This window comes from Urocitellus parryii, chromosome 9 (genome assembly GCF_045843805.1).
Source record: "Urocitellus parryii isolate mUroPar1 chromosome 9, mUroPar1.hap1, whole genome shotgun sequence".
In the NCBI taxonomy this organism is placed as follows: Eukaryota; Metazoa; Chordata; class Mammalia; order Rodentia; family Sciuridae; genus Urocitellus; species Urocitellus parryii.
In genome coordinates, this window is record NC_135539.1 from 21,457,424 (window position 1) to 21,480,052 (window position 22,629).

General features: G+C 52.0%; 2 protein-coding genes across 6 annotated transcripts; one reads left to right on the forward strand and one right to left on the reverse strand.

Moving 5' to 3' along the window:
- The first annotated feature begins 235 nt into the window (after positions 1-235).
- On the forward strand, positions 236-3,728 carry Hsd3b7 (hydroxy-delta-5-steroid dehydrogenase, 3 beta- and steroid delta-isomerase 7). 3 transcript variants are annotated; one of them, XM_026400365.1, is made up of 7 exons: positions 236-394; positions 778-949; positions 1,185-1,340; positions 1,615-1,723; positions 1,797-1,896; positions 2,077-2,239; positions 2,721-3,728. In XM_026400365.1, the coding sequence occupies exons 2-7, from the start codon at positions 784-786 to the stop codon at positions 3,134-3,136; spliced, it is 1,110 nt and encodes a 369-aa protein (XP_026256150.1). In that variant the 5' UTR covers positions 236-394; positions 778-783; the 3' UTR covers positions 3,137-3,728. The 3 variants fall into 3 exon arrangements, with proteins under 3 accessions (XP_026256150.1, XP_026256151.1, XP_026256152.1); XM_026400366.1 differs by having other exon boundaries at positions 1,851-1,896; XM_026400367.1 differs by having other exon boundaries at positions 830-949.
- A 3,315-nt stretch (positions 3,729-7,043) lies between these two features.
- Positions 7,044-22,103, reverse strand: Stx1b (syntaxin 1B). 3 transcript variants are annotated; one of them, XM_026400431.1, is made up of 11 exons: positions 22,074-22,103; positions 16,602-16,610; positions 14,034-14,108; positions 13,720-13,819; positions 13,558-13,632; positions 10,780-10,853; positions 10,326-10,434; positions 10,059-10,132; positions 7,747-7,884; positions 7,533-7,643; positions 7,044-7,268 (listed from the first exon to the last, which is right to left on the reverse strand). In XM_026400431.1, the coding sequence occupies exons 1-11, from the start codon at positions 22,101-22,103 to the stop codon at positions 7,188-7,190; spliced, it is 876 nt and encodes a 291-aa protein (XP_026256216.1). In that variant the 3' UTR covers positions 7,044-7,187. The 3 variants fall into 3 exon arrangements, with proteins under 3 accessions (XP_026256216.1, XP_026256217.1, XP_026256218.1); XM_026400432.2 differs by lacking the exon at positions 16,602-16,610; XM_026400433.1 differs by lacking the exons at positions 13,558-13,632; positions 16,602-16,610.
- Between the last annotated feature and the right edge of the window lie 526 nt (positions 22,104-22,629).

Sequence of the window (22,629 nt, forward strand, 5' to 3'; positions counted from 1 at the left end):
ACCACAGCTGTTGCTGGGCCTCTGGGCTCCTGGGAGATCCAGCAGGAGGGAAGGACTGAGGTCATGCAGTGGGAATGAGGTCATCCTGCTGCTTTGATCCTATGGGCCCCCAAATCCCTCAGCACCCACCCAGCAGGTTCTGGCTTGTCCATCCTCTCTCCCCAAGTACTTCGCTGTAACCAGATGCCGGTGGAGTGCTGAGTGACCACCAGGTGGCACCCTGTGGCAAGAGAGTGAGGGACAGAGGAGTTGGAGGCTGGGCTAGCCTCCGTTCCTGGAATAGGCCAGGAGGGAGGAGAAGCGAGCGGAAGGAAGACGGTGTGTGGCTGGCCAGCCAGCCCAGGAGACCGCCTCCCCCGTGGCCAGTTTGGGCGCCCTGGGACAGTGGCTGCAGGTAGGCAGAGGTGATACCAGGGTTCAGTCAGCCTTTCCCTGGTTTGAGCCCTTCCCTTGGTCCTGGCCTTTCCCACCTTCCTATACTTTCTCCTTTCCTCCCCTTCCCACAATGCCCTGTCTCCCCATCCTTCTTTTTTGTCCCCAAACCTCTCCCCATCCACCTCAATCCCTTACTCTTTTAGTAACTCAGCAGTTAACAGGATCAGAGGGCAGGTAGCCTGGCTGCTGCCCCCACCACTGCAGCCTCCAGGAGCAGCTCTGCCTCCCCACCCTCTGTCATGGAGCTCTGGTTCACTAGGGTGCCAGGCCCCTTCTAAGAGTAATGAGTAACTGGGGCAGGTAGCACAGGCAACTCAGATGAGCCAAGGTTTCTCCCCACAGCTGGGCATGGCAGAATCTGCACAGGCCCCGAAGCTGGTGTACCTGGTCACAGGTGGCTGTGGCTTCCTGGGGGAGCATGTGGTGCGAATGCTGCTGGAGCGGGAGCCGAGGCTCCGGGAGCTGCGGATCTTTGACCTGCACCTGAGTCCCTGGATAGAAGAGCTGAAGACAGGTGACTACAAGGGGAGGTTGTCTTGAAGAGGGGATGGTCTCCCCCATTCCCTCCCAAACCAGGATACTCCCCTGCTTGGTGGAAAAGATGATGCCTGCTATGCTGTTTGGTCCACACGGATGGGATGAATGAGTCACTTGGAACATGTGGCTCCCAAGGGTGTAGGCTTAACCAAGCAGCTGGCTGATGACCTCGAATCTGACATTGCCTCTGGCCTCCCCGGCTTTTCCACCAGGGCCCGTGCAGGTGACTGCCATCCAGGGGGATGTGACGCAGGCCCAGGAGGTGGCAGCAGCTGTGGCTGGAGCCCATGTGGTCATCCATACAGCTGGGCTGGTGGATGTATTTGGAAGGGCCAGTCCAGAGACCATCCACAAGGTCAACGTGCGGGGTGAGGTGCTCCCCACCTACTCTAATCTTGCATAGGACATTCCCTGGCACATGGCTTGATCTTACCTCTCTGTTCCCCCACCCCATTTGACCTTGACCTCCTTTGATTCTCATGTGACAACCTGTACTATTGAAAGCCCTGCCCCTGTGTGATCATTGTTCACCCTGTCCATCATCACTCCACCTGTTCTGGTTCTCCCTGGACCTGGGGTGGGCAGGGGAAAGATGCAGAGAGGAAGGAAGCCTCAGCTTGGATCCTTCTTCTTCCTCCCCAGGCACACAGAATGTGATCGAGGCTTGTGTACAGACTGGAACTCAGTTCCTGGTGTACACAAGCAGCATGGAAGTTGTGGGACCTAACATCAAAGGACACCCCTTTTATAGGTGAGCTAAGATCCCCCATTACTTAAAGAGTCCACTTCCTTAAGCATTGAGTCTTCCCTTTTACCCTCACTAGGGGCAATGAGGACACCCCATATGAGGCAGTACACAAGCATCCCTATCCTTGCAGCAAAGCCCTAGCTGAGCGCCTGGTCCTGGAGGCCAATGGAAGGAAGGTAAGCCAAGAGACAGAGATGTGCGTTGGGGGTGCAGCCAGGCCAGCACAGCCTGACTTGCAGGCTGCTTTGCATTCTGCCCTGTGGGCCTCTTATCTCTAGCCTGAGGAGGCTAGTACAAAGGGGAAGCTGCTAGGTTCCAGGTCCTAACAGTGTTTGTCATTTGGCTTTTGCCATCAGGTCCGAGGGGGGCTGCCTCTGGTGACTTGTGCCCTGCGTCCCACCGGTATCTATGGTGAAGGCCATCAGATCATGAGGGATTTCTACCGCCAGGGTCTGCGCCTTGGGGGTCGGCTCTTCCGGGCCATCCCAGCCTCTGTGGAGCATGGTCGGGTCTATGTGGGTAAGGACGGGGCTAAGCAGGGGGAGACCAAGAACAGGGCAGGAGAACCTGCTTTGAAAGTGGGTGGGACCCATGTGGTTCTGGGAGGGGCAGTCTGTGCTCTGACTGGAAAAGGATGGTCTGTTCACAGGTGCAGGTAGATGATGATTATGTAGGCATTGTCTGCATGGACCGCAAAGGAAACAGTATCCCTGCTATTAGGGAATGCTGACATAAAAAGCTATAGGCTGAGAAAATTGCAGGCATGGAAGCAGCAGTTCCCCAGGAAAGAGAGGGGTAGCATGTATACAGACCAACTCAAGAGAGCAGTGGCCTCAGGATCTGGGGAAAAAGCAGCCATTCCCAGGCTGTGGTAGAGATATGGGCAGCATCTAAATGGGTCCAAATAAGGGGTGGCTTGTGCATAAGCTGGTCCAGAAAAGCAGCATCTTACGTGATTGCAAGAGCCCTTGGAGGCATAGCCACTTCCCCTCACTGGCAGGCAATGTGGCCTGGATGCATGTGCTGGTGGCCCGGGAACTGGAGCAGCGGGCAGCACTCATAGGCGGCCAAGTGTACTTCTGCTATGACAAGTCACCCTATAAGAGCTATGAAGACTTCAACATGGAGTTCCTGGGCCCCTGCGGATTGCGTCTGGTGGGCACCCGCCCACTGCTGCCCTACTGGCTGCTAGTGCTTCTAGCTGCCCTCAATGCCCTGCTGCAGTGGTTGCTGCGCCCACTGCTACTCTATGCACCCCTGCTGAACCCCTACACACTGGCTGTGGCCAACACTACCTTCACTGTCAGCACCAACAAGGCACAGCGCCATTTTGGCTATGAGCCCCTGTTCTCATGGGAGGACAGCAGAACCCGCACCATTCTCTGGGTGCAGGCCATGGAAGGTACAGCCCAGTGATGGTGGGGCTGGGGCCTGGGGCCATCATGGCATATCTACCCAGGTCTCGAGCCCTCACACCCTGGATGGGATGGAATGGCTGGATTTCAGAGCTTTCAGCTCTGGTGCCATCTAGCTGTCCCAGAGCCCTCCACATTTTATGGCCACAAACTCTTGAGTCTGGGTTGTGTTCTTATACTTGGTTCCAAGTTCCAGGGCAGGGTTTTCTTCACTCTCAACCCAGGCCTGCTGGATGTTTAGCAAAAAACTGATTTCCAGATGTTCTCACTATGCCATCCCACTTCTGATTCTCAAGCATGAAGTGGCCAAGGTTCTAAAGACTGATACCCAAGTGCCTCTGGACTAGGTTCAGGTTGAAGAGACTTCTCTGGTTTCTCCCTCCACCTCTGTCCTCAGGGCATTATCTTCCCATTATTTAAAATGATATATCACCTTTAGACATTTTCTTAATTCCCCTCAATGAAAGCTGAGAAAATCAGTGTTTTTTCACTTCTTATCCCTCCTCCCAAATTGAGATCCTGCAATATTATTAGCTCTTTGCCTGAGGATGTCTCAGTAATGCTGTACCTTGCCAAGCCCTGTATTAAAATCCTTTTCCAAGCCTGTGTCATTAGTCTGTCCAGCAACTCTGCCACCCACTACCCCAACAAGTTTCCCCTCCCCACGGCGCCAGTCCCATATGGGGACAGAAGGAAGTGAGCACACAGCACGCCCGCTGTTGGATTGGTTGCTATTTCTCCCGTCCCACGGGGCCCGGCCCGGCCCGGGAGGGGGGTTGGGGGGCTCTGGGGACAGGACATGCAGGGCTGGGGGGTAGAATTTCTTGTATTTTATCCATTTGCAACTTGGTCACCAATAGAGAGAAATGAGACTGAGGGCTAACAGGAGAGGGTAGCCTGGCTCTGGGCCCCCAGCCAGGCCCCAAGAGTCCTGTCCCCTCTAGAGAGGGAAGGGAGAGAGCTCTAGAAACCAACGGAGAAACAGAGAAGGGGGCAGGGGCTCATGTCAGCAAACACAGCTACATCACGTGACACGCCAGCGACACAGAAACACACGCCAACGCACACAGCTGCACAGCGGGCAGGGGGCAGGTGGGAGAGAAGGGAGCCGGGGGCCACCCATCTTGTCCTCTGCTGGGCGGGCTGGGGGGGCAGGGTAAATGCATAGAACACATCATGTGTACACGCTCAAGGCGTGGCATGAGCGTGCGACGACCCACGGGCACATGGGATGGACACGCAGTGTGCTTCATGAGAGGCCGGGATGGGGAATAAGGGAGGGAAAGCACTGAGCCCTGGCCAGGCCTGGGACCACCCACGGGGCACATGGCTTGATGGTTGTAGATGCATGGAGTGTGGGCAGCACACACTTGTCTGAGAACATGCAAAAAATTCCAACCCCTAGACAACACTCGGACACACATAGACAGCAGCCAACAAGCAAACCTATCATATAATGTGTGGGACTTTTAGAAAGCTAGGGCACAGCAGAACCTCAGGGATCCCCTGGTCCACCTAAGGCCCAGAGATGGGCAGCTGTGAGCCTAATGCTATTCAAAGAGGCAGGGGCAGCACTCCAGCCTCTGCTCCACCCTTCTGGTGAACTTCAAAGCTTTGGGGTTTCTGGAAACACCTGGGCTGAAAGGGGGTCCTGGCTGGGAAGCAGGAAGGAAGAAGGGGGCTGGATGTTGGGATCAGCTCTGACATCTCTATAGAAGCCTGGGATGGGAGCAGGAGGGCTGCAGTCAGACTCCAGGCAGACTTCCTGTCCTGTAGAAGGGCATTCTGGGAATGGACAAGCAAGCTCCCTTCCTCAGGACAGCTGATCTGGGGTTTACATACATGTGGCCATATTGACACAGACACACCCAGGATGGGCAGAACCTAAACAGTGAGGTAGGGAAGAGGTTGGCTGTCTGAGTTGTGGGGGGCTGAGAAGGATGTGTTCTGGGAGGTCACATTTGCATGGGCTCGCATACAAACACGCAAACATACACACTTTGCATGATGTGGTAACCTGCAGTCTACACGCATAAACCAGAGTCCTTCAGCTAGTACACAGGTATTAGATTCATGTACTTTGTATGTTCAGCCTATTTGTTCCTGGGCCATTGGGAGGGGGTGGGTTTCCAACACTGTCCTTTCCCCCATCTACCCTCTACTATCACCAAATACAAAACCCACCAACTATGCATATGCTGTCTACACCAAAAAGAAGAAATTAACCCTTTCCTCACCATCAGAAAACCAAGTCTACATCCCTCAATCTCACCCCTGGTGTAGGGAATGGCCATTGATGATATTTCAGCAGGAGAGGTGGGGATGGGGCCCAGGACTTAAGCCACACTGGCCACTCCAGTAAATCTGAAATCAACAGTTGCCCAAACCCAAGTTTCCTGAGGAAGAGCCTGGAGCATAGGATAGGATAGTGAGGACAAATGCTTCTCCCAGGTTCAAGGGGAGTGTGGAAGAGGCAGGAAGGGTCAATGCCCTGATTTTCCATCTGACTGAGGGAAGCTCTTGACATCTCACCTCATCAGTAACATCCCTACAAATGTCTTTCTGGGAGGCATTTGTGTAAAAATGTACAGACCTGAAGGGACACCATGCCAACATTAGCATGCATGGGTGCCCCAGTATACATGTTGTGCCTGGGTGTGGCTACCTTCCTGGGACCTCCTCAGCCTTGATATGTGTGAGTACATTGAGCTGTCACAGATTCAGGCCTGTCCCTGGGCAGAGACACAGAGAAAGATAAGGATCTGGGTATGTGTGCACAGGGGCCCTGAGGTTGGGCAGGGCAATGTGGATATAGCAGTGTGTGCAGCCACATTGGTCAACAGCTCTGCAGAGAGGGAGGGGGACAAATAAATCTGGATAAACAAACCAGAATAGGGCACATGTCCTTAAAAACGAACAAGTGTATGTGTGTGTACACAGGGGACAGAAACACACTATGTAGAAAGCCCCTAAACAGACATGCACGCACGCGCGCACACACACACACACACACACACACACACACACCCTCACACACTGTATTCCAGGTAGCATAGAAATATAGATATCTGTACCCACCCAAAAAGGTGTCCAGTCCATGATGTGGAGGGCTCTAAGAAAACTTATCAATACTTCAGACAAGACAGATGTACTCACACGCATACACACGTACCTCCTATCACCTATTGGGGAAAATGCGTGTCTATGTAGGCCAAGCTAGTTCATTTACAAGTATATACTTCCATTCACCTCTGGGATCTCCAAAGCCCACAACACACACACACACACACACACACACACACACACATACACACACACACACCCTCCCTAGGGCACACAGCAGCCCCTGGGGTATCTAAGCCAGGAGGGTTTGTTCCAATCACGTGGAGTGTCTGCCATGGCCCATGTGTCTCTGGGCCTCCCTGAATCCTTTGAGAATTTAGAACATCTGCACACACACACACTACCCGCCTCATTTGTAGCAGACGGGGGAGGAGGTGTCAGTGGAGGAATTGCTGTTGCATTAGGTTCAAACACTCAAACACAAAATTCCATGTACACAAACTGTGTGTCTACAAATCTGTGGCCACACACATACCCACACACACACCTATTCACTGAAGACAAACCAGGGTGTGGTGGGCTGCTATGTTGTACTCAGGAACAGTCTACACAACAACCCAGGTGAAGGGGAAGCTCAGACCACACACAGACTCAAGGTGGGGGCAAGAGGGGTGATTCGGTGCATCTACACATCTACACATGTTCACACACGCTGGGGTGTCCACACGTCTCGAGCATGTGCCGGCGGCATGCATGTTGGTGTGCATGTGTGATCACGCCTGCTGCTATCTACGTGCGGGGGCAGGGGGTGGTCCATGGCAGGGTGAGGCCCAGGAACTCCAGGGTCTGCCGTGGGTGGAGGAGGGAGTGGGGTTGCCTGGGTCTGTTCTGGGGGTGAGCTCGGAGCAGGGGATGGAGTGAAAGGGGTGGTGGGGGTATTGCTCCCAATGTGGTGGGGGAAGGGTCTGGGAGAGATAGGGGTGAGGGGCCTACAATCCCAGCGTCCCCCCAATGGATGACGCCAAGACCACCCCCAGCACCACACAGCAAATGATGATCATGATTTTCTTCTGCAGGTAGAAAGATGAGAGAAAGAGTGAAAGACAGAAACAGAGTGATAGAGAAGGAGACAAACCAACAGACAGATGGGGGAGAAGACGGGGGAGGAGGGTGAAAGGGAAAAGGGGAGAAAAAACAGAAATAGGAAGAGGTCAGAGCCAGAGATAAGGCCTCTCACCCGATTTCAACACTCAGCTCAGCCTTGGCCTGAGCCCAGCCCCACCCACCAGGCTCCTGGTCTCCCTGCCCCCATCAGGCCACCTGCCCTGGCTCACCCTCCGCGCCTTGCTCTGATATTTCACAGCTTTCTTGGTGTCGGACACAGCTCGCTCCACATAGTCCACGGAATGTTCCACGTTGTACTCGATGCGGTCAATCATCTCCCCCTGCAGACAGAAGAAGTGTGCACAGGGAGAAATGGGGGCTGGGCTGGGAAACAGAACCTTGGGGACCAGGGCAGTTCCTGGGGTGGCATGGCAGAGCCAGTACCTGGCTTTCCACAAGCATGGCCATGTCCACGAACATGTCGTGCAGCTCGCGGATGCTGGTTTCCAGTTTGATGATCTCATTGTGCCTCGTCTCAATCTCATTCAGTGCCTGCTTTGTCATCTGTGAGTCCATTTTGATCTAGGACCATGGGAGTTAGGGAAGAAATGCAATTACCCTTTGCCCCTGTAAGAGCTTCGATTCAGCAGCCAGAGAGTCTAGGTTCAAAACTGAATGTCATTTACTAGCTGTAACCTTGGGCAAATTTAACCTCTCTGGGCCTTGGTTTTCCCACCTAGAAAACATGGATCCTAACAGCGCCCGCCTCACTAGGCTGTTGTGAAAATTGAGTGAGTTAATATGTAGTATATCAGGGGCTGGGATGTGGCTCAGTGGTAGTGTTTGCGTAGCATGCATGAAGCCTTGAACCCAGGGCTTCAGGCATGCTGGCAAAAGCTGATAACCCCGCCCAATCCCTTGGCCACGCCCCAGGCCTCTGGTTGGCTCTGGACCCAACCCACCCAGCTGCAGCTAGCACCATTAATAAATAAATCATAAATAAAACATAAATATTTCTTTTTAAAAAATCAGTATATCAGTTGGAATACCTGGCACTAAAAAGAAATTTTGTTTGATTATAAGAAATAAGACTTGTCCAGAGCCCACCACCTTGCCCAGGAGCTTCCTTTAACACGCACACCAGGGAAGGAAGCCCAGGGAAGAAAGATGTCAAAGGCAGCAGGTGACAAAGTGGCCCAGATGAAAAGGCAGTGTGCCCACAAGTTGCCTAGAGCCTGCATGAGATGAGGCAGGGGATAAATAATAGTAAAATGTACTACAGTCCTTGAAATTCAAGTCATGGCACTAGAAAGGCAATATGTCAATCAATGGAAGGGTAACTGATGTGATTCAGCAATCTGTATACGGGGTAAAATTGGGAGTTCATAACCCACTTGAACCAAACCGTGTAATATGATGTATTAAGAACTATGTAATATTTTGAAAGACCAATAATTAAAAAAAAAAAAAAGAAATTCAAGTCATGGGGAGAGACTCCAATTCACAGTCGATCTCCCCTGCCCCCAAATTCCTAGCTTGAGCTGGTCTACTACTAACTTGCCAAAGTTTAGACTGTGTTAAGCTACTCCTTTTCTCTAAAGCCTTCAGGACTCCCCACTACCTCAGCCTACACACCTTTATTTTGAGAGTCAAGGCCCATTCTCCCTTTTTAGCACACACTCTTGCTCATCCTATAAGAATCAAAATCACCCAGTAGCTGTTTGGTAAATTGTCTCCTCTTCCTGTTTTTTTGCTTTGTTTCGTTTTGTTTTTTTTTCAAGATTGTTCTCTTTGCCTATTTCCCCCTGTCCAAAATCTCCTTGCTTCTTGAGAGACTGCTTAATATCACTTCGCCCAGGAAATCCTCCACAGCCCTCAGCCCAGGTCCTGACCACCCTTCTTTATAATGATAGGTTTCTATTGTAATGATGGAGGGCCAGTTGGTAGGGTCAGCTCTTGTCCATTGAAATGACCCCCTTGGAACTGTCCACCAGGTTTCCTCCATTCTCATACAGACAGACAGATGGCCTGGCTGCAGGTGTTTGGAGAGAAGGAGCTAAATGGCCCACAATCAATTTGCCCAAAGTAAATTCAACAAAGACCAATTATCCAAATAACAACTTACTGAAAACTATTAAGACAATCACAGTGCATACTTTAAAGCTGGTAGAGAACCATTACTCAGACCACTTGCCTTCAGAAGCAAAAATAGGACTGGGTAGGCCAGGAAAAAAATCCATAAGGAGAAAGAATTGCGGTTAGGGGAAAGCTCACCAAGTCACATATAAAACAAGGAAAGGAAAGTGTGCAAAACTTAAGCAAAACTAAAACTTATGTTTTAAAAATCTTCAAAATGTTCACAAATGCACCATATGGTGAATGACATGCTTCAGGTGGGGAGCATGTAGTAGATCTGAGTAGTGGAGAGTCCTGACTCTCATACTAGACGGTGGAGTCAAATCTTTCTGAGCCAGATTTCCTCATCTAGGCCCCCCCCCTGAGAGTTGTGGAGAGGATGAAATGAGCTAGTAAATGTAAATGTGTAAAGTGCTTAGAACAATGCCTGGCTATTGTTTGCCAGTTTTATGGGGATGCCTTCCTGCCCTGCCCCCACGGAATTCCCCAGTTCCTCATCCAGTCTGCCCACTGCTAGTTAGTTATTCCAGGGTGGACTTAGGACCTAGGTCCAACCTGAACTTGGGGAGGAGAGGCAAAGGATTTCCAAAAACAGACTCCGCCCCCACCCGGGGGCTCACATCATCCGTGAAGATGGCCAGTTTCCCGCTCTCCAGCATGTCTTCCAGTTCTTCATTGGTCGTGGTCCTGCCAGCTGTGGGGAGAACCGACTATCGTCTGCTCAGGGACTGGGCCTGTCAGGGGCCCTGAAGTGGTGGGGATGGGGCAGGGACCCGGGAGTCCACCCTCCCAGCCGGCTTGGGTCAGGCGTTCCCCTCCACAGAGAGGAAGGGCCTGGAAGGGCGCTTGGGCAGCCGCGGGAAGTACGGGGCAAAGGGCACACGCACTGATCTCCAGCTGTCGCTGGATCCGGTCCTTGCAGCGGTCCCGATACTTGGACTGGGTCGCGTTATATTCGGTCATTACCTCCACGAACTTCCGGGAGAGCGTAGAGTGCTGGGGGGTGGGTGTGGGGGGACAGACACAGGGAGTCAGGGAGCCCAGAGGGAAGCAGCACGTGGACGTTTGAGGAGGGGAATGGCCTCAATTCGTTTACGGGCCTCTCTTCAACTCGGCCGCGACCCTAATGCCTCACAAATTCAGACTCTTATTCCCCCACTGGGTATCTCCACCCTAAACCAGCGGGTGACCCCCCAAAAGTGGCTGGGTTACGCCCACTTCTATAACCCCGCCCAATCCCTAGGCCACGCCCCGCGCCTCTGGTCGGCTCTGGACCTCCTGCACCCAACCCGCCCAGCTGCGCCAGATCCAAGTGCCGCCCCAGCTGGGCCCGCCTCCTACCTGGGTCTTGCGGATGCGCAGGTCCGCGGAGGAACGGTTCAGTCCCTCCTCTTGTTCAATGCTTTGCTCGATCGCTGCAAGAGAGAGGACGCAGTGAGGCACAGGAAACCTGGGGCATGTGGGTCCCAGGTTTATGAAGGATCGACACGGGGAAGCAGGCTCCAGGCCTGGGAAGATGTGTCATGCCCATGGCGAGGGAGGGCAGTAGAGAATCCAGGGTTAGGGGCAGGCCAGCAAAATGCACAGATGTTTGTGGGGTTCCAGAAGGCAGGTAGATTGGAAAGTTGAGGGTCAAAAGGTCACCAATTAGAAGGGGGGCTAGACGGGCAGAAACATACCCTGTGGTTTTAGTTCTTTTCATTGGGGTGTTTTGTTTGTTTTGTTTTTTGGTACTGGGGAGTGAGCCCAGGGGCACTTTACCACCGAGCCACATCCCCAGCCCTTGTTCCTATTTTATTGAGAGACAGGATCTCTCTGAGTTGCTTAGGGTCTCTCTGAGTTGCTTAGGGCCTGGCTAAGTTCCTAAGGCTTGCTTTGAGAACCTCCCGTCTCAGCCTCTCTGGCTTCTGGGATTCCAGGCCTGTGCCACCTTGCCCAGCTATTGTTTTCGTTTTGAGACAATGTTTCATTAAGTTGTCCAAGCCAACCTGGAACTTCTGGGATCAAGCCATCCCTCCTGCCTCAGCTTCCTAAGTAGCTGGGCAAGTCACCACACCTGGGTCCCCTGTGATTTTTTGGTGGAAGGCAGACACTTCCAGGTAGGTGGGGTTCTAGCGGCCACCCTTTCCTTAAAGAATTCTAGGGCAAACAGATGGATGTTTCAACAGAAAAACAGCCCTCCCCCTGCTCTTCGAGGTGATCCCTGTCCTGGGAGTTTCCACTTCTAAAGGATGTTCTGGGAAAGCGCACAGATTAACTGGGATTCCTGCTTCTGGATCATGCACTCCTGACACTATCATTCAGATTTTTTAAAAAAGGAGCCTGCAGTAAGATCTACTTTAGTAAGATCAGAAAATGCAGCAGGAATGAATCACCAGGCCTTCTCAGACCTCACAGGGCCTCCAGGCCATTCCTGAGAACATCACTTCTCTGTTTTGCTGGCAGCAAGGAAGGTATGGGGCTGGATGACACCCCAAGGATCCCCTGCCAGCAATAGCAGGCACAGTGACTGAGTGACAGTTCTGGCCCAGCTGATTCAGGAAAATCACAGGAACACATATCCAGGGATACTGGAATCTGCTGTCCCAGCTTGGGGCCCTGTTGTCAGCTTTAGGGTTGGAGCCAAGTTGGGATGGAGGGGTCTTTTACTATAGGTCACTGATTTTTTTTTACAATCATCCTGGGGGTTCAGTGATACCAGCTCATGCTTCAAACTAGAAATGAGTCAAAGGGATGAAACAGCTCTTTCAAGGTCACACTTAGGGCCTCAGTTCATGTCTCCAAAAAGAGATTGGAGATGAGAATCTTCTCTTTTTTTCTGGAGATATGGAGGGTCAGCTTCTTAAACCACTGCCTCTCTTATTTCTGGGTCTATTCATGAACCCTGAATCACAGAGCTCTCCTCCGGGTCTTCTGAAGAGCATTCAAGGTCGGAGCTCAATGAGCACAAAGAAATCATTGAGCTCAGGGGTTTTAAGCTACGATCTAGGAGGAACCGAGCTTTTGAGAAGGAACCTCAGGGGCTATTGCAGAGACTGAAGGGAAAACCAGGCAGGTAGAGGCTCCCAAACCCAATTCAGCCAGAGCAATCTTTTATATGTTTCACATGTTGAAGGGTTTTTGTAAGATTTCATTAGAGGAAAAAAGATTTTTATGCTAAAAAGAGAAAAGGAAAGAAAAAGAAGGCAGTTTTGAAATTAGTGTAATTTCTCTTAGTATACCCATGAGCAAGCTGAGAGGGAGGAACTTGTCCAGAGTGAGTTAGAGTGGAAGCTGGATTCCCTCTGCCTGGCTTGGCTCTTAATGTGACCCTCGGTTAGGGCATTTTCCATTCCAGCACACTCACCCGAGTGCAAAGGACTTGATTTTATGAATCAGCACCAGAGATTCACATATGGCCTCCCCTTCAATCCGGGAGGACTTGGAGTTTCTGTCCCCGGGACCAAGGTCAGCGCTGTCAGGCCAGACATCTCATAAAGTTCCTTTCCCCAAAGCCTGAGACATTAGAGGTGCTTGGCAAATATTTCTGATGCTGAATTACTATGAGCACACAAATTACCATCCCGGTACCACTGCCATTCCCCTGGCACCAGCAGACAAGGAGGTTCCCAACCCACAGTGCTTTGGGAGAAGGTGGTTATTACCAGCACCCAAGTCCTTAAATTAGAGTGAATACATGAGCATTTGGCAAGTCCCTCCTGAAAGCTTGCCAGCCCCTGATGTCAGCCACACAGTCCAATCTGTCCTGAGCCGAGGATACCAATTCAGAAGCATTTGCTGAGCCCACCTACTGGGTGCTCAGTGCTAAGCTAGGGACCTGTTCAGGAGGAATGAGGACTTAACAATACCAAAGCCGCTTGCAAGATTCCATTTTTCTGATGGACCTTTATGCAGAGCTCAGAGGCAATTTAAACAGAAACCTTTCCTCTCCCTTATTTTCCTCTCAAGTGTTTTTCTCCAAAGAATCTGGATCAAGTGGGCCAAACCAGGCTTGGGTGCTTTCTCACCATTCAGGAATCTAGCTCCTGGAAGTCTGTGGACATTCCTTAGAAAAGGCCAGTTTTGTCCAGTGGAGACAGAGTTCTTTTTTTCCCCTAGTAATGGGACCGCATTCCTCACCTTTCAACTTGGACCGAACCTTGTTGGCCGTCTTCTTGATGTCTGCAGTGAGGTCCTCCAGTTCCTGTTTGGTCTCTGAGGGGAGGGTGAGGAGGGTAAGTGAGAAGTCTGGGTGGGACCCCAGGCCTCCCCCTACCACTGACACCTGGTGGCAGCACTCACTCTCATCTGGGTTGGGGGCAGCCAGGATGGCACTGTGCTGTTTTTTCACCTGCTCTACATCTTCCGACAGTTTCTCAATGCAGCCTCGGATCTCTTCCACCTGGAGCAGAAAAATCGGTGATACCCAGTCAAGTGGTTGGGCCAGATGAAGGGATCCAGGGTAATCAGCCAGGGAAGGAAATAAGCCGGACACAGACGGATTGATAAAAGGCCAATGAGAGTGAAGAATAGAGAAGGGGGGGGCGTGCTCAGAGAAAAGAAAATGGCTGGCGAAGGGCCAGGTTCTGGGTCTGGGGCCACTGGGGACTCATCACCTGTTCAAAGAACTCATCCATAAAGTGGTCCCGATCCACGTGGACAACCTCCTCCTCATCATCACTGTCTTTCGCCTGCAAGGCAAAGGAAGGCTGAATCCGTGAGCTGTCCCTATCTTGGTCCCTCAGGCTGGCTCTCTGGCCCTCTTCCCATGACATATTTCTAGATATTCTAAGCTCAGAAAAGAGGTCTTGGGAGGGGTCCTAAGTAGGGGAGACGGCAAGGGCACCTAAAGGGGGAATGAGCACCTGATATACCTTGTGGAATAAGGTCCTGGAGACCAGGGTAGCTGATAACTCAAAGGACACCTTGGAGGGAATTAACAAAAGGCAGGTGGCTGTGGCCTTATGGGTACCTGGAATCAGATGGTATTCAGGGCTGCTGCTACTGACCCATCAGTACGAACATATTTCAATATTTTAACAACCAGCTAAATGTCAGCCTTGCAATAATTGGCTCTGGGATCCAAGAGGGACTCTGGAATGGTGTCCCAGGAGCCTGAGTGTCCCTGACATCCCCAGCAGTGGCTGCCCAGGCCTCACTTTACTCTGCTACTATTTCCCCCCTGCCCCCACCTGACCAGCCATGTCCCCTATGCAAGGTCACTTCACTGCTAGCAGCAGGCGCCAAGCATGGTGAGGCCCAGTGAAGGCTGGGTGAGATGCAGGCAGCGCCCAGACCTCCCTAGTTCCCTGCAGCTCCCCCCAGCACTCTCACTCCCCCCTCAGCCTACTCTTTTTCATGTATTCACTCTCTTTTATCCAACCCCTTCCAACTGCACACCCACCTCCTCTCACTGGCTTGGATTTCCCAGTCGCAACCTGCAGCTGCTCAGCCCTCCACCCTCAGGGCTCAGAGACACAAAGGGATTCACCCACCCACACCACCATCGCCACCAACAGTCAGACCAGTGACACAGACAGAAGTGCACACAGAAATAGGCCCCCGACACCCACGTGGAGACACGCTGTCATGTTAAAGCTCACCCGCACACAGACCCAAGCAAGGCTGCACGTGGACACACAGACCTTCGGGCCGTGCCCCTGGGGACATTGAGGAGGGCCCTGGAGGTTTGTTCTCCCAGCCTCTCTGAACCTTGGGTTTGCACATTCATTTAGAGCTGGGCGAAGGGCACAGGGAGGGCTCCCCAGGGCTCTCCACTCCTGACTCCAGCTCTTCTCTGCTTGGGACAGAGGTCTGAGGGTAAAATCTGAGCCCATCAAGCTTAATTGTGTCTGGAGCCCTAATCAGCCCCAGTGGAAATTTCAACAGAGTTCATCCTGATTTCTAGAAAGACTCTAGCCAGAGTTCGGACAGAAGTTCATTTGGAGCCTGAATGAAATCAAGACAGGATCCAAACGGAATCTAAAGAGAAGAGCTAACAGGGTCCGAGTAGAATGCAGTCAGGCCCTTGCAGAAACCAGACAGGCTCAGACCAAACTAGGCTAGGCTCAGACAGATCCCAGACAGCTCAGATCGAACCACCGAGACAGGGCCAGATGGGACCTCGATGCAATCCAGACAGCCGAGAGAGCGTGGAATCGGCAGATCCCCGACAGCATGGGAAAGAGCCCGCACAGCCCAGAGGAGCCCTCCCACTGGACGCCCCCAAAGGCGCCCCAGTCTCCTGCCTAAGTCCTGCCCCAACAGAATTTGAGGGATTCTCCACACAGACTCCAGGCCCACACCAAGTCAGAACACATGTCAGACACTTGAAGACAACACCAAATATCTGCCTAGAGAGGTGGGTGCCTCTGTCACAGCCCATAGCTGCCCCCAGAAGGAGGAGTGGCACAGGTGGATCTTGGGGACCCTGATAGGACTTGTGGCTTCTCAAGCCTCCACCCCAGACATTGGCCCTGAGAGGTTCTGGGATGTGGGGCTTATCTCTGAGGACCTGCTGGTCTCCCATGATAGTTTCTAACATCTCAGTCCTCAGAACCCAACTACCCTAGGAGGCCTCCTTCCCCTAGAGCCAAGAGCCTTGCTCTGCCCCTTCTGTTTCTGCACACTCTCGCAGCCTTCGCCCTACCTCACAGGGGTCAGGACACCCTCGCTAGCCTTAGTATGTAGGAACTTTCCTGATCTGTCTTTCCCTTTCCCATGCCAACTTTAGGAAGTCCTTCCTAAAGTCTGATTTCACTCTCTCTTTTTGTTCTCAGAGCCACTTCCCTTAGATTCTTCCTAGAGTATCTTGGGCTACCTGTTTACTTGCCCTTGAGAGAGGAAGAAAGGTGGAAGAGTGCAAATATGATTTATTTGGAATAATAATTATGAAGAGAGCTAAGAGTTAATAATAATCCTTCCTCTGCATTCACAAACACTTTTACACCCATAATCCCTTTTGATCCTCACCATCATAGCTAGCCCTGTGAGAAAGCTGAGCAAACATCATTATCCCCATTTCACAGATGAGGGAACAGGAAGTCACAGAGGAGAAAAGGAGAGTGATTTGCCCAAGGGCACCAGGCTAAATAGGACCAGGACCTGCCTCCTCCCAAGACCTGCCTCCTCCCAAGACCTCATCTAAGGCTTCAGGTCCGGTCCCCACTCTCAGTGACTGTCACTAGCTCTTTCTCCTCTCAGGTCAGCTCCTGCTAAGGCCCACTCTGGGTAAAAAGTCTCTGTGTCCTGAAAAACCTAACAAAATGTTATCATTTGACAGTAACTTCTGTATAAGTCTTACACTTTAGTTATCTTTTTCAATCTTCATTAAAACTCTGTAAGGATCATTGGCCAACATAATTACAATTATGACAAACACTGAGACAGTGTTTTACAATGTGCTGGGCACTCTTGATATATTTATCCACTTAATGTTTATAACAGCCCTCTGAAGTAGAGATTATTATAGCTCCCTTTTATCAATAGGGAAAATGAGGCAGTGGGGGCTAAAGAACTTGCCCCAGGTCCCCAGCTAGAAGGCCATGTGACTTCTCCCTTCCCAGTCCCAGTATCTGCATTTAGTGAAGGCAATAATGTCCAACCCCCAAGGTGGTCAGGAGGGGCAATGAGATAACGTGGGGAAAATGCCCAATGCTGCAAGACAGAGATTAATAAGTGTTTGGGGAGGGTTGGCTATTACCCCCTGCCTCTTCCACATTATAGAAAAGAAACAGTCTCAGACAGTTCACCTTACCTGCCTAAGGCTTCATGGAAAATAAAGCCTTATTATTAAGGCCTTAAACCTGAGACTGTCAAATCCCAGGTTTTTCCCCAACCATCCTTCTGAGGATGACAGTCCCTCTATTCCTCACTGGCCCAAAGAGCCTTCTCTGTTGTTTCCTCAGTACTTTTGATCTCCTGTGGCCAGGACAGAAAATCCGTAAAATGGGCCCAGGGCTGCAAGAAGAATCCAGCAGCTAGGTCTTCCAGCCTCCTCTTGACTTGCTGTGTGGTCCTAGCCCTCCTTGCTCTGAGGTGTCGTTGTTAAATAATGAGCATATACAGCTTTATTTTTTTTCTTTTTTGGTGTGACACGTTTTAATGCATGTATGTACATATTGGTTACAGAGAAAAAGAATTCGATTGATTTCACAAATTTGACATTGGACAACCAATAAATGCCCCCTGCATTTAATATCAGTGAGAAAACTGTGCTATTGTAGGCAAGCGTTCTACCCCTGAGTTACACTCCCAGCCCACCTGCTATTCTAAAGATAAAATAAATTTAAACAAGTTCTAATAAACAATGAGCACATTTCTAGAAATCAGGCAAGCCTAAAAGAAATCAGGCTATGAGAGTACTAGGCAAAGATGATCAAATGTGTCCTAGTCCACTTCATGGTGGCCTCAGATGGACCATTCAAGTCTCCATTTCCTCATGGGCAGAATGAGGAATATAATAATTTATACTTGTATAACACACAGTACCAATGACCATGAGTTGGGCCTGGATACAAGTGCTTTGCATTTCTTGTTTAATCCTTATAACCACCCTGTGAGGCACATACGATTCTTATTTCTTATTGATACAAGAGGGAACTGAGATAAAGAGACTAAGTAACTTGCCCAAGACTGTTCAGTGGATCGGGTGCCGATGGGGTCGCAGTGCCTAGATTTGGACCCAGGCACTCTGCTCTTTACTGCCCCCCAACTGCTTGAGTGCTTGGGAGGATTAAGGGAGTTGGCGCTGAGTTCTGGAGCACATTCTAGAACTGTCTTGGCAATGGGGGAGCATCCAACTCAGGCCTCCTCAGACCCCTCAAATCCAGGGGTTCCACATCAGAGATACCGAGGGCCCCTGTGTGTGTGTGTGTGTGTGTGTGTGTGTGTAAACACACACGCGTGCCTGTGCATACTAACACACCCTGCTCACCCATGCTCCTCAGCATCGTTTGATCTAGAGACAGCAGCCTCTCTCCCACGCCCCCCTCCTGCTTCTGTCCATCTGTCTCCCTGGCCTGGGCCGCTCATTCCTCCCTCCCTTCTGCCCCCCCCATGGTCTAGCCCTCTCACCCCGACCTCTCTCCTCCACCTTCCCTGTCTGACCCACCTGCCCCCGTCCCCATCTCCCTGCCTCACTGAGTCATTCATTCATTCATCTAACAAATAGGTACGATTTGTGCCAAGTTCTCTTCTGGATGCTGCTGGAGATACAGTGGCAAAGAAGACAGGCAGAGAGGTCCTGCCTCCAAGGAGCTGACACTCCAGAGGCGGGGTTTGGGGGGAGACAGACAATGAAAAATGGACAAGATAATTTCCAATTGTGCTAACTGGCAGGAAGGAGATAAATAAGAAGATACAGAGAAACAGGTACGGGAAAGACTTCAGATAGGGTGGTCAGGGAGGGCCTTTTTAGGGAGATATTTGAGTTGAGCCCTAAAAGAGCCAACTGTACTATAATGTAAGGGATACGGCACTCAGGGCAGAGGGAACAGTGTTCTGGGCAGAGGGAACAGCATTCTAGACAGGGGGAACAACATCTGCATATGGGAAACAAGTGCAGAGACCCTTAACACACATTTGGTGTGTTTGAAAGGCAGAAAGAAGCCGGGGGCCTCTAGAGGAGATCCACTCACTGCTGGGGTTCTCTTGGTGTCTGTCTGCACCCTCCTTCATCTCCTCCTTCTCGCTTCTCTCCTCTTCTCCTGGCTTCCCACTAGATGTCCCTGCACGTACCCCCTCTTATCTTCTCCTCCCCACTACCTTTCTTCTCTACCTCACTTGCTTGCTTCTCCTCCTCTGGAGCCTCACCCCAGCTTACTCCTTGGATCTGGGAACTCCCCATCCATATCCAGCCCAGCACCTCCCAGTTCCAACCAAAAGTGCTTGGTGAACTGGAAAAAAAAAAAAAAAAACAACAACAACAACAACAACTCTGGTTCAACCCCAGCTCTGACAGTGAGTTATGTGACCTTGGGTAAATCATTTTTCTCCCCTAAGGTTCTCAGTTAACTCCAAAATAAACTAGAGGTTATAGCCTGCCCATTTTAGGGGGCTTACATGGTACTCAAGAGGAATATACAAGTCGTCTGTGGAAAAGCAACCACAGAGCACTGCTGTGCCTCAGGCCCCCTCTGAGACACTTTATGCAGGCCAAACTTGTAAAACAGGTACTATTCTACTCCCAATTCATATAAGAAGAAAGTGAGGATCAGACAGGTTAAGCAATTTGCCCAAGGTCACACAGCAAGGAGCAAAGTTAGGATTTGAACCAGACCACTGGCTCCCAAGTATGGGTCTTCAATCACTGAATGTTAAACAGACTGGAGAACCCCTTGGGAATGCTAAGGACCACTAGAAAGACAATAAGACCATCAGGCTAACATTCCTTCCCACTACTGAGCCCTCACAGAATCTCAGAGACCCTCTTTTAAGGGTTCCCAATGCCCATTCAGTCTCTCCTGCCTCTCAGCGCCTTGTGAGGAGATCTTTCTTTTCCTTGCATCCTGCCAGCTTCTTTCTGAGCCCCACCCACTACCCTGCCAAATCTCCAGTCTCCCAGAGCTGTGACTAACACCAGAGCCATCAGCATCCACTCAACCCCCCAACCCCACACCATTCCAGCTCCCCAACCTGGGCCCCAGCAACCCAGCCCCAGGTTCCCTCACCTGGGGGTTGGGGGCCCTGACTCATTCAGCCCAGGGAATGAGGAGCACTCCCCACCCCCACCTCCTCCACCAGACCTGTCTTAGCCTCTTCCCTCCTTCTCTATAATTATACCACAATTCTGCTACCACCTCACCCCAACTGCTTTGCATTTTTCTGGGTTTTGGAGACAAGGAACAGACTTGGCTGCAAGAGATTTGGGTTCAAACCTGCATTCCTCCCTTTGTGCTAGTTGTGTGACCTTGGACAAGTCATTTAACTCTCTGGGCCTCAGTTTCCCCAACTAATAATGAGGAAGTCTCTCAGTCCGCCTACCTATCCAGGTTGGTGGAGATTCTGATGATAACAGGCTTTGTAAACTGCACCATGAGGGAAAAGGGAGTTTTGAGGAAGGATGCTGAATCCAGCCGACCTGGGTTTGAATCTAGCTATGTGACTTTGGTCAAGTGACTTAACCTCTCTGGGCCTTTGTTTCCTTACTGTACAATGAGATAATATCAGTACCAGCTTCATAGGGTTGCTATGAGGATCAAAATGATTTAATATGTCTAAAACATTCAGGATAGTGTTGATGATTATCATTATTGTCATTTTCCTCATGCCTGAGTGTATATGCAGTAAAAGTTTAAAAGAAATAAACCTTTTGATTCCCTCCCCATAAACGGCAGTCACTGCCTCCAAGCTTGTGGTCTCTCTGAAAGCTGGGTCCCTGCCCCCTAATCCAGGGGGCTCTCCAAAGACAGAGCTCTTTACCCCCAGTGTCAAAACTTCTGCTTCAAAGGCCAGGAAAACAGAGACCTCTGTCAACTTGGCAGACTGGAAACCCACATCCGAGTCCAACACCTGCCCCCCAGACGTGCGTGGTGACCTTGGGCAAGTCCCTTCCTATATCCAAACCTCAGTTTCCTCATCTGCCAAATGGGATAATAACCTCGGAGGTAACCATTGTCAGTCTCTTGGTATAGATCCAGTACATCAGGATGCAGTGGCCACTGTCCTGAGCCAGTACCTTTATTAGCATAGCACCACAGGCCAGGATCTTATAGCAGACTGCCAGCTCTGCCTCCTTGGGACCCAGGTCATTTCCCTATATGCTCCAGCATCTTCTCTATCTCCCAAACCATTTTCACCCAAAGCCCCATTCCCCAACCCTTCCAAAGAGAAGCTTCCTCTGCAGCCTCCAGAGCTGCTTCCCTGGTCTCCCAAACACAACCAACTACCTGCCTGGCTGGACTCCTAGAGCCAGGCCTCTTCCGGCCTGCAGACCGGGGGCCCATGTCAGCCTGGCCTGACTGCTCAAGATGCTCCGGTTCCCCCCAGCACAGCACAGCCCGTGTCACACAACCCAATTCTGTGACCCTATGCGTGCAACCTCCTTTCCTCTCCCACCTCGGAGGGGTCACCCGGACTCAGGCCCTAGCCCTCTGGCAGTCTCCTGGGGCCAACCCTTCTTTCCCTGTCTCTGACAGGGGCCCCCTCCCCACGAGGAGCAATACACGAGTGCACACACACGCACACACTTCATTCACTGCCAGGTGTTGGCATCCAGTCCCAACCTGTGTCCTTCCTCATGGCACCCCCCAAATCTGGGTCCTGCTACACTCTCAGCCTGGCCCAGTAACCACCCCAATCCTTCTAATTTGGCAAATCTGCTCCCAGGATGACAGTACCCTCCAATCCTCTACTGACATTCACTCTCTCCCTTCCCCAGGTTAGACCCAGAGGGCCCTCCTGGAAACATGGGGTGTCCAGGGCCCTGAGACCTCTCTTGCCACCTCGTGTCTTAATGGCCTCCAACCCCTTCTAGCCACTGTCCCCAAAATGCAGGTTCACTGGAGACATCAGGTGTCTGGAGATACTGGGGTGCCCCAGCTCCCAGCCTCCAGTCTCATCATTCGCCCCCACCTACCAGCACCTCCCCCACCCCATCCCCACGCGCTCCCCAAATATTGGGGTCCCGCCCCCCGTCCCCCCACCCCCAAGCTCACACTCCGCAGCTCCTGAGTCCGATCCTTCATCCTGCGACGGCTCCTCCTCCTCCTCCTCCTCCTCGTCCTCCTGTCTCTGCTGCTGCTCTCCGCCTCCCACCTCAGAGCTGGAGGCCGGGGGTCTGGGGGCGCCGGGGGGCGCCGGAGCCACCGAGAGGGACCTGCGGGAGGGGACGCGGGCGGGGGCAGTGGGCCGAGGGCCGGGCAGGGACAGGGGCCTGGGCCGGGCTCAGCTCTGCCTGGGCTGCGGTGGCGATGCGGCTGCGGCACAGGGTTGGATGGAGGGATGCGGGAGCCGAAGCGCGGGGGAGGGGGGCGGAGGGAGGTGAGGAGGAAGGGAGGGAGGGGGGACCAGGAGGGGGCGGGGAGCAGGGGGCATGCGCAGCGCCCGGGGCTGGGGGCGCCTGGGGGTTGTAGTCCGGGGAGGGGGGGACCCACGGGGAGGGGGACTGGAGAGGCCTAGAAGGGGGTGGGGGAGGGCAGAGCCAGAGAAGCTGGGAGAGATGCAGGGAGACAGAGGAGATGCTGAGACGGGCACCGAGATGCTGGGTGCCCT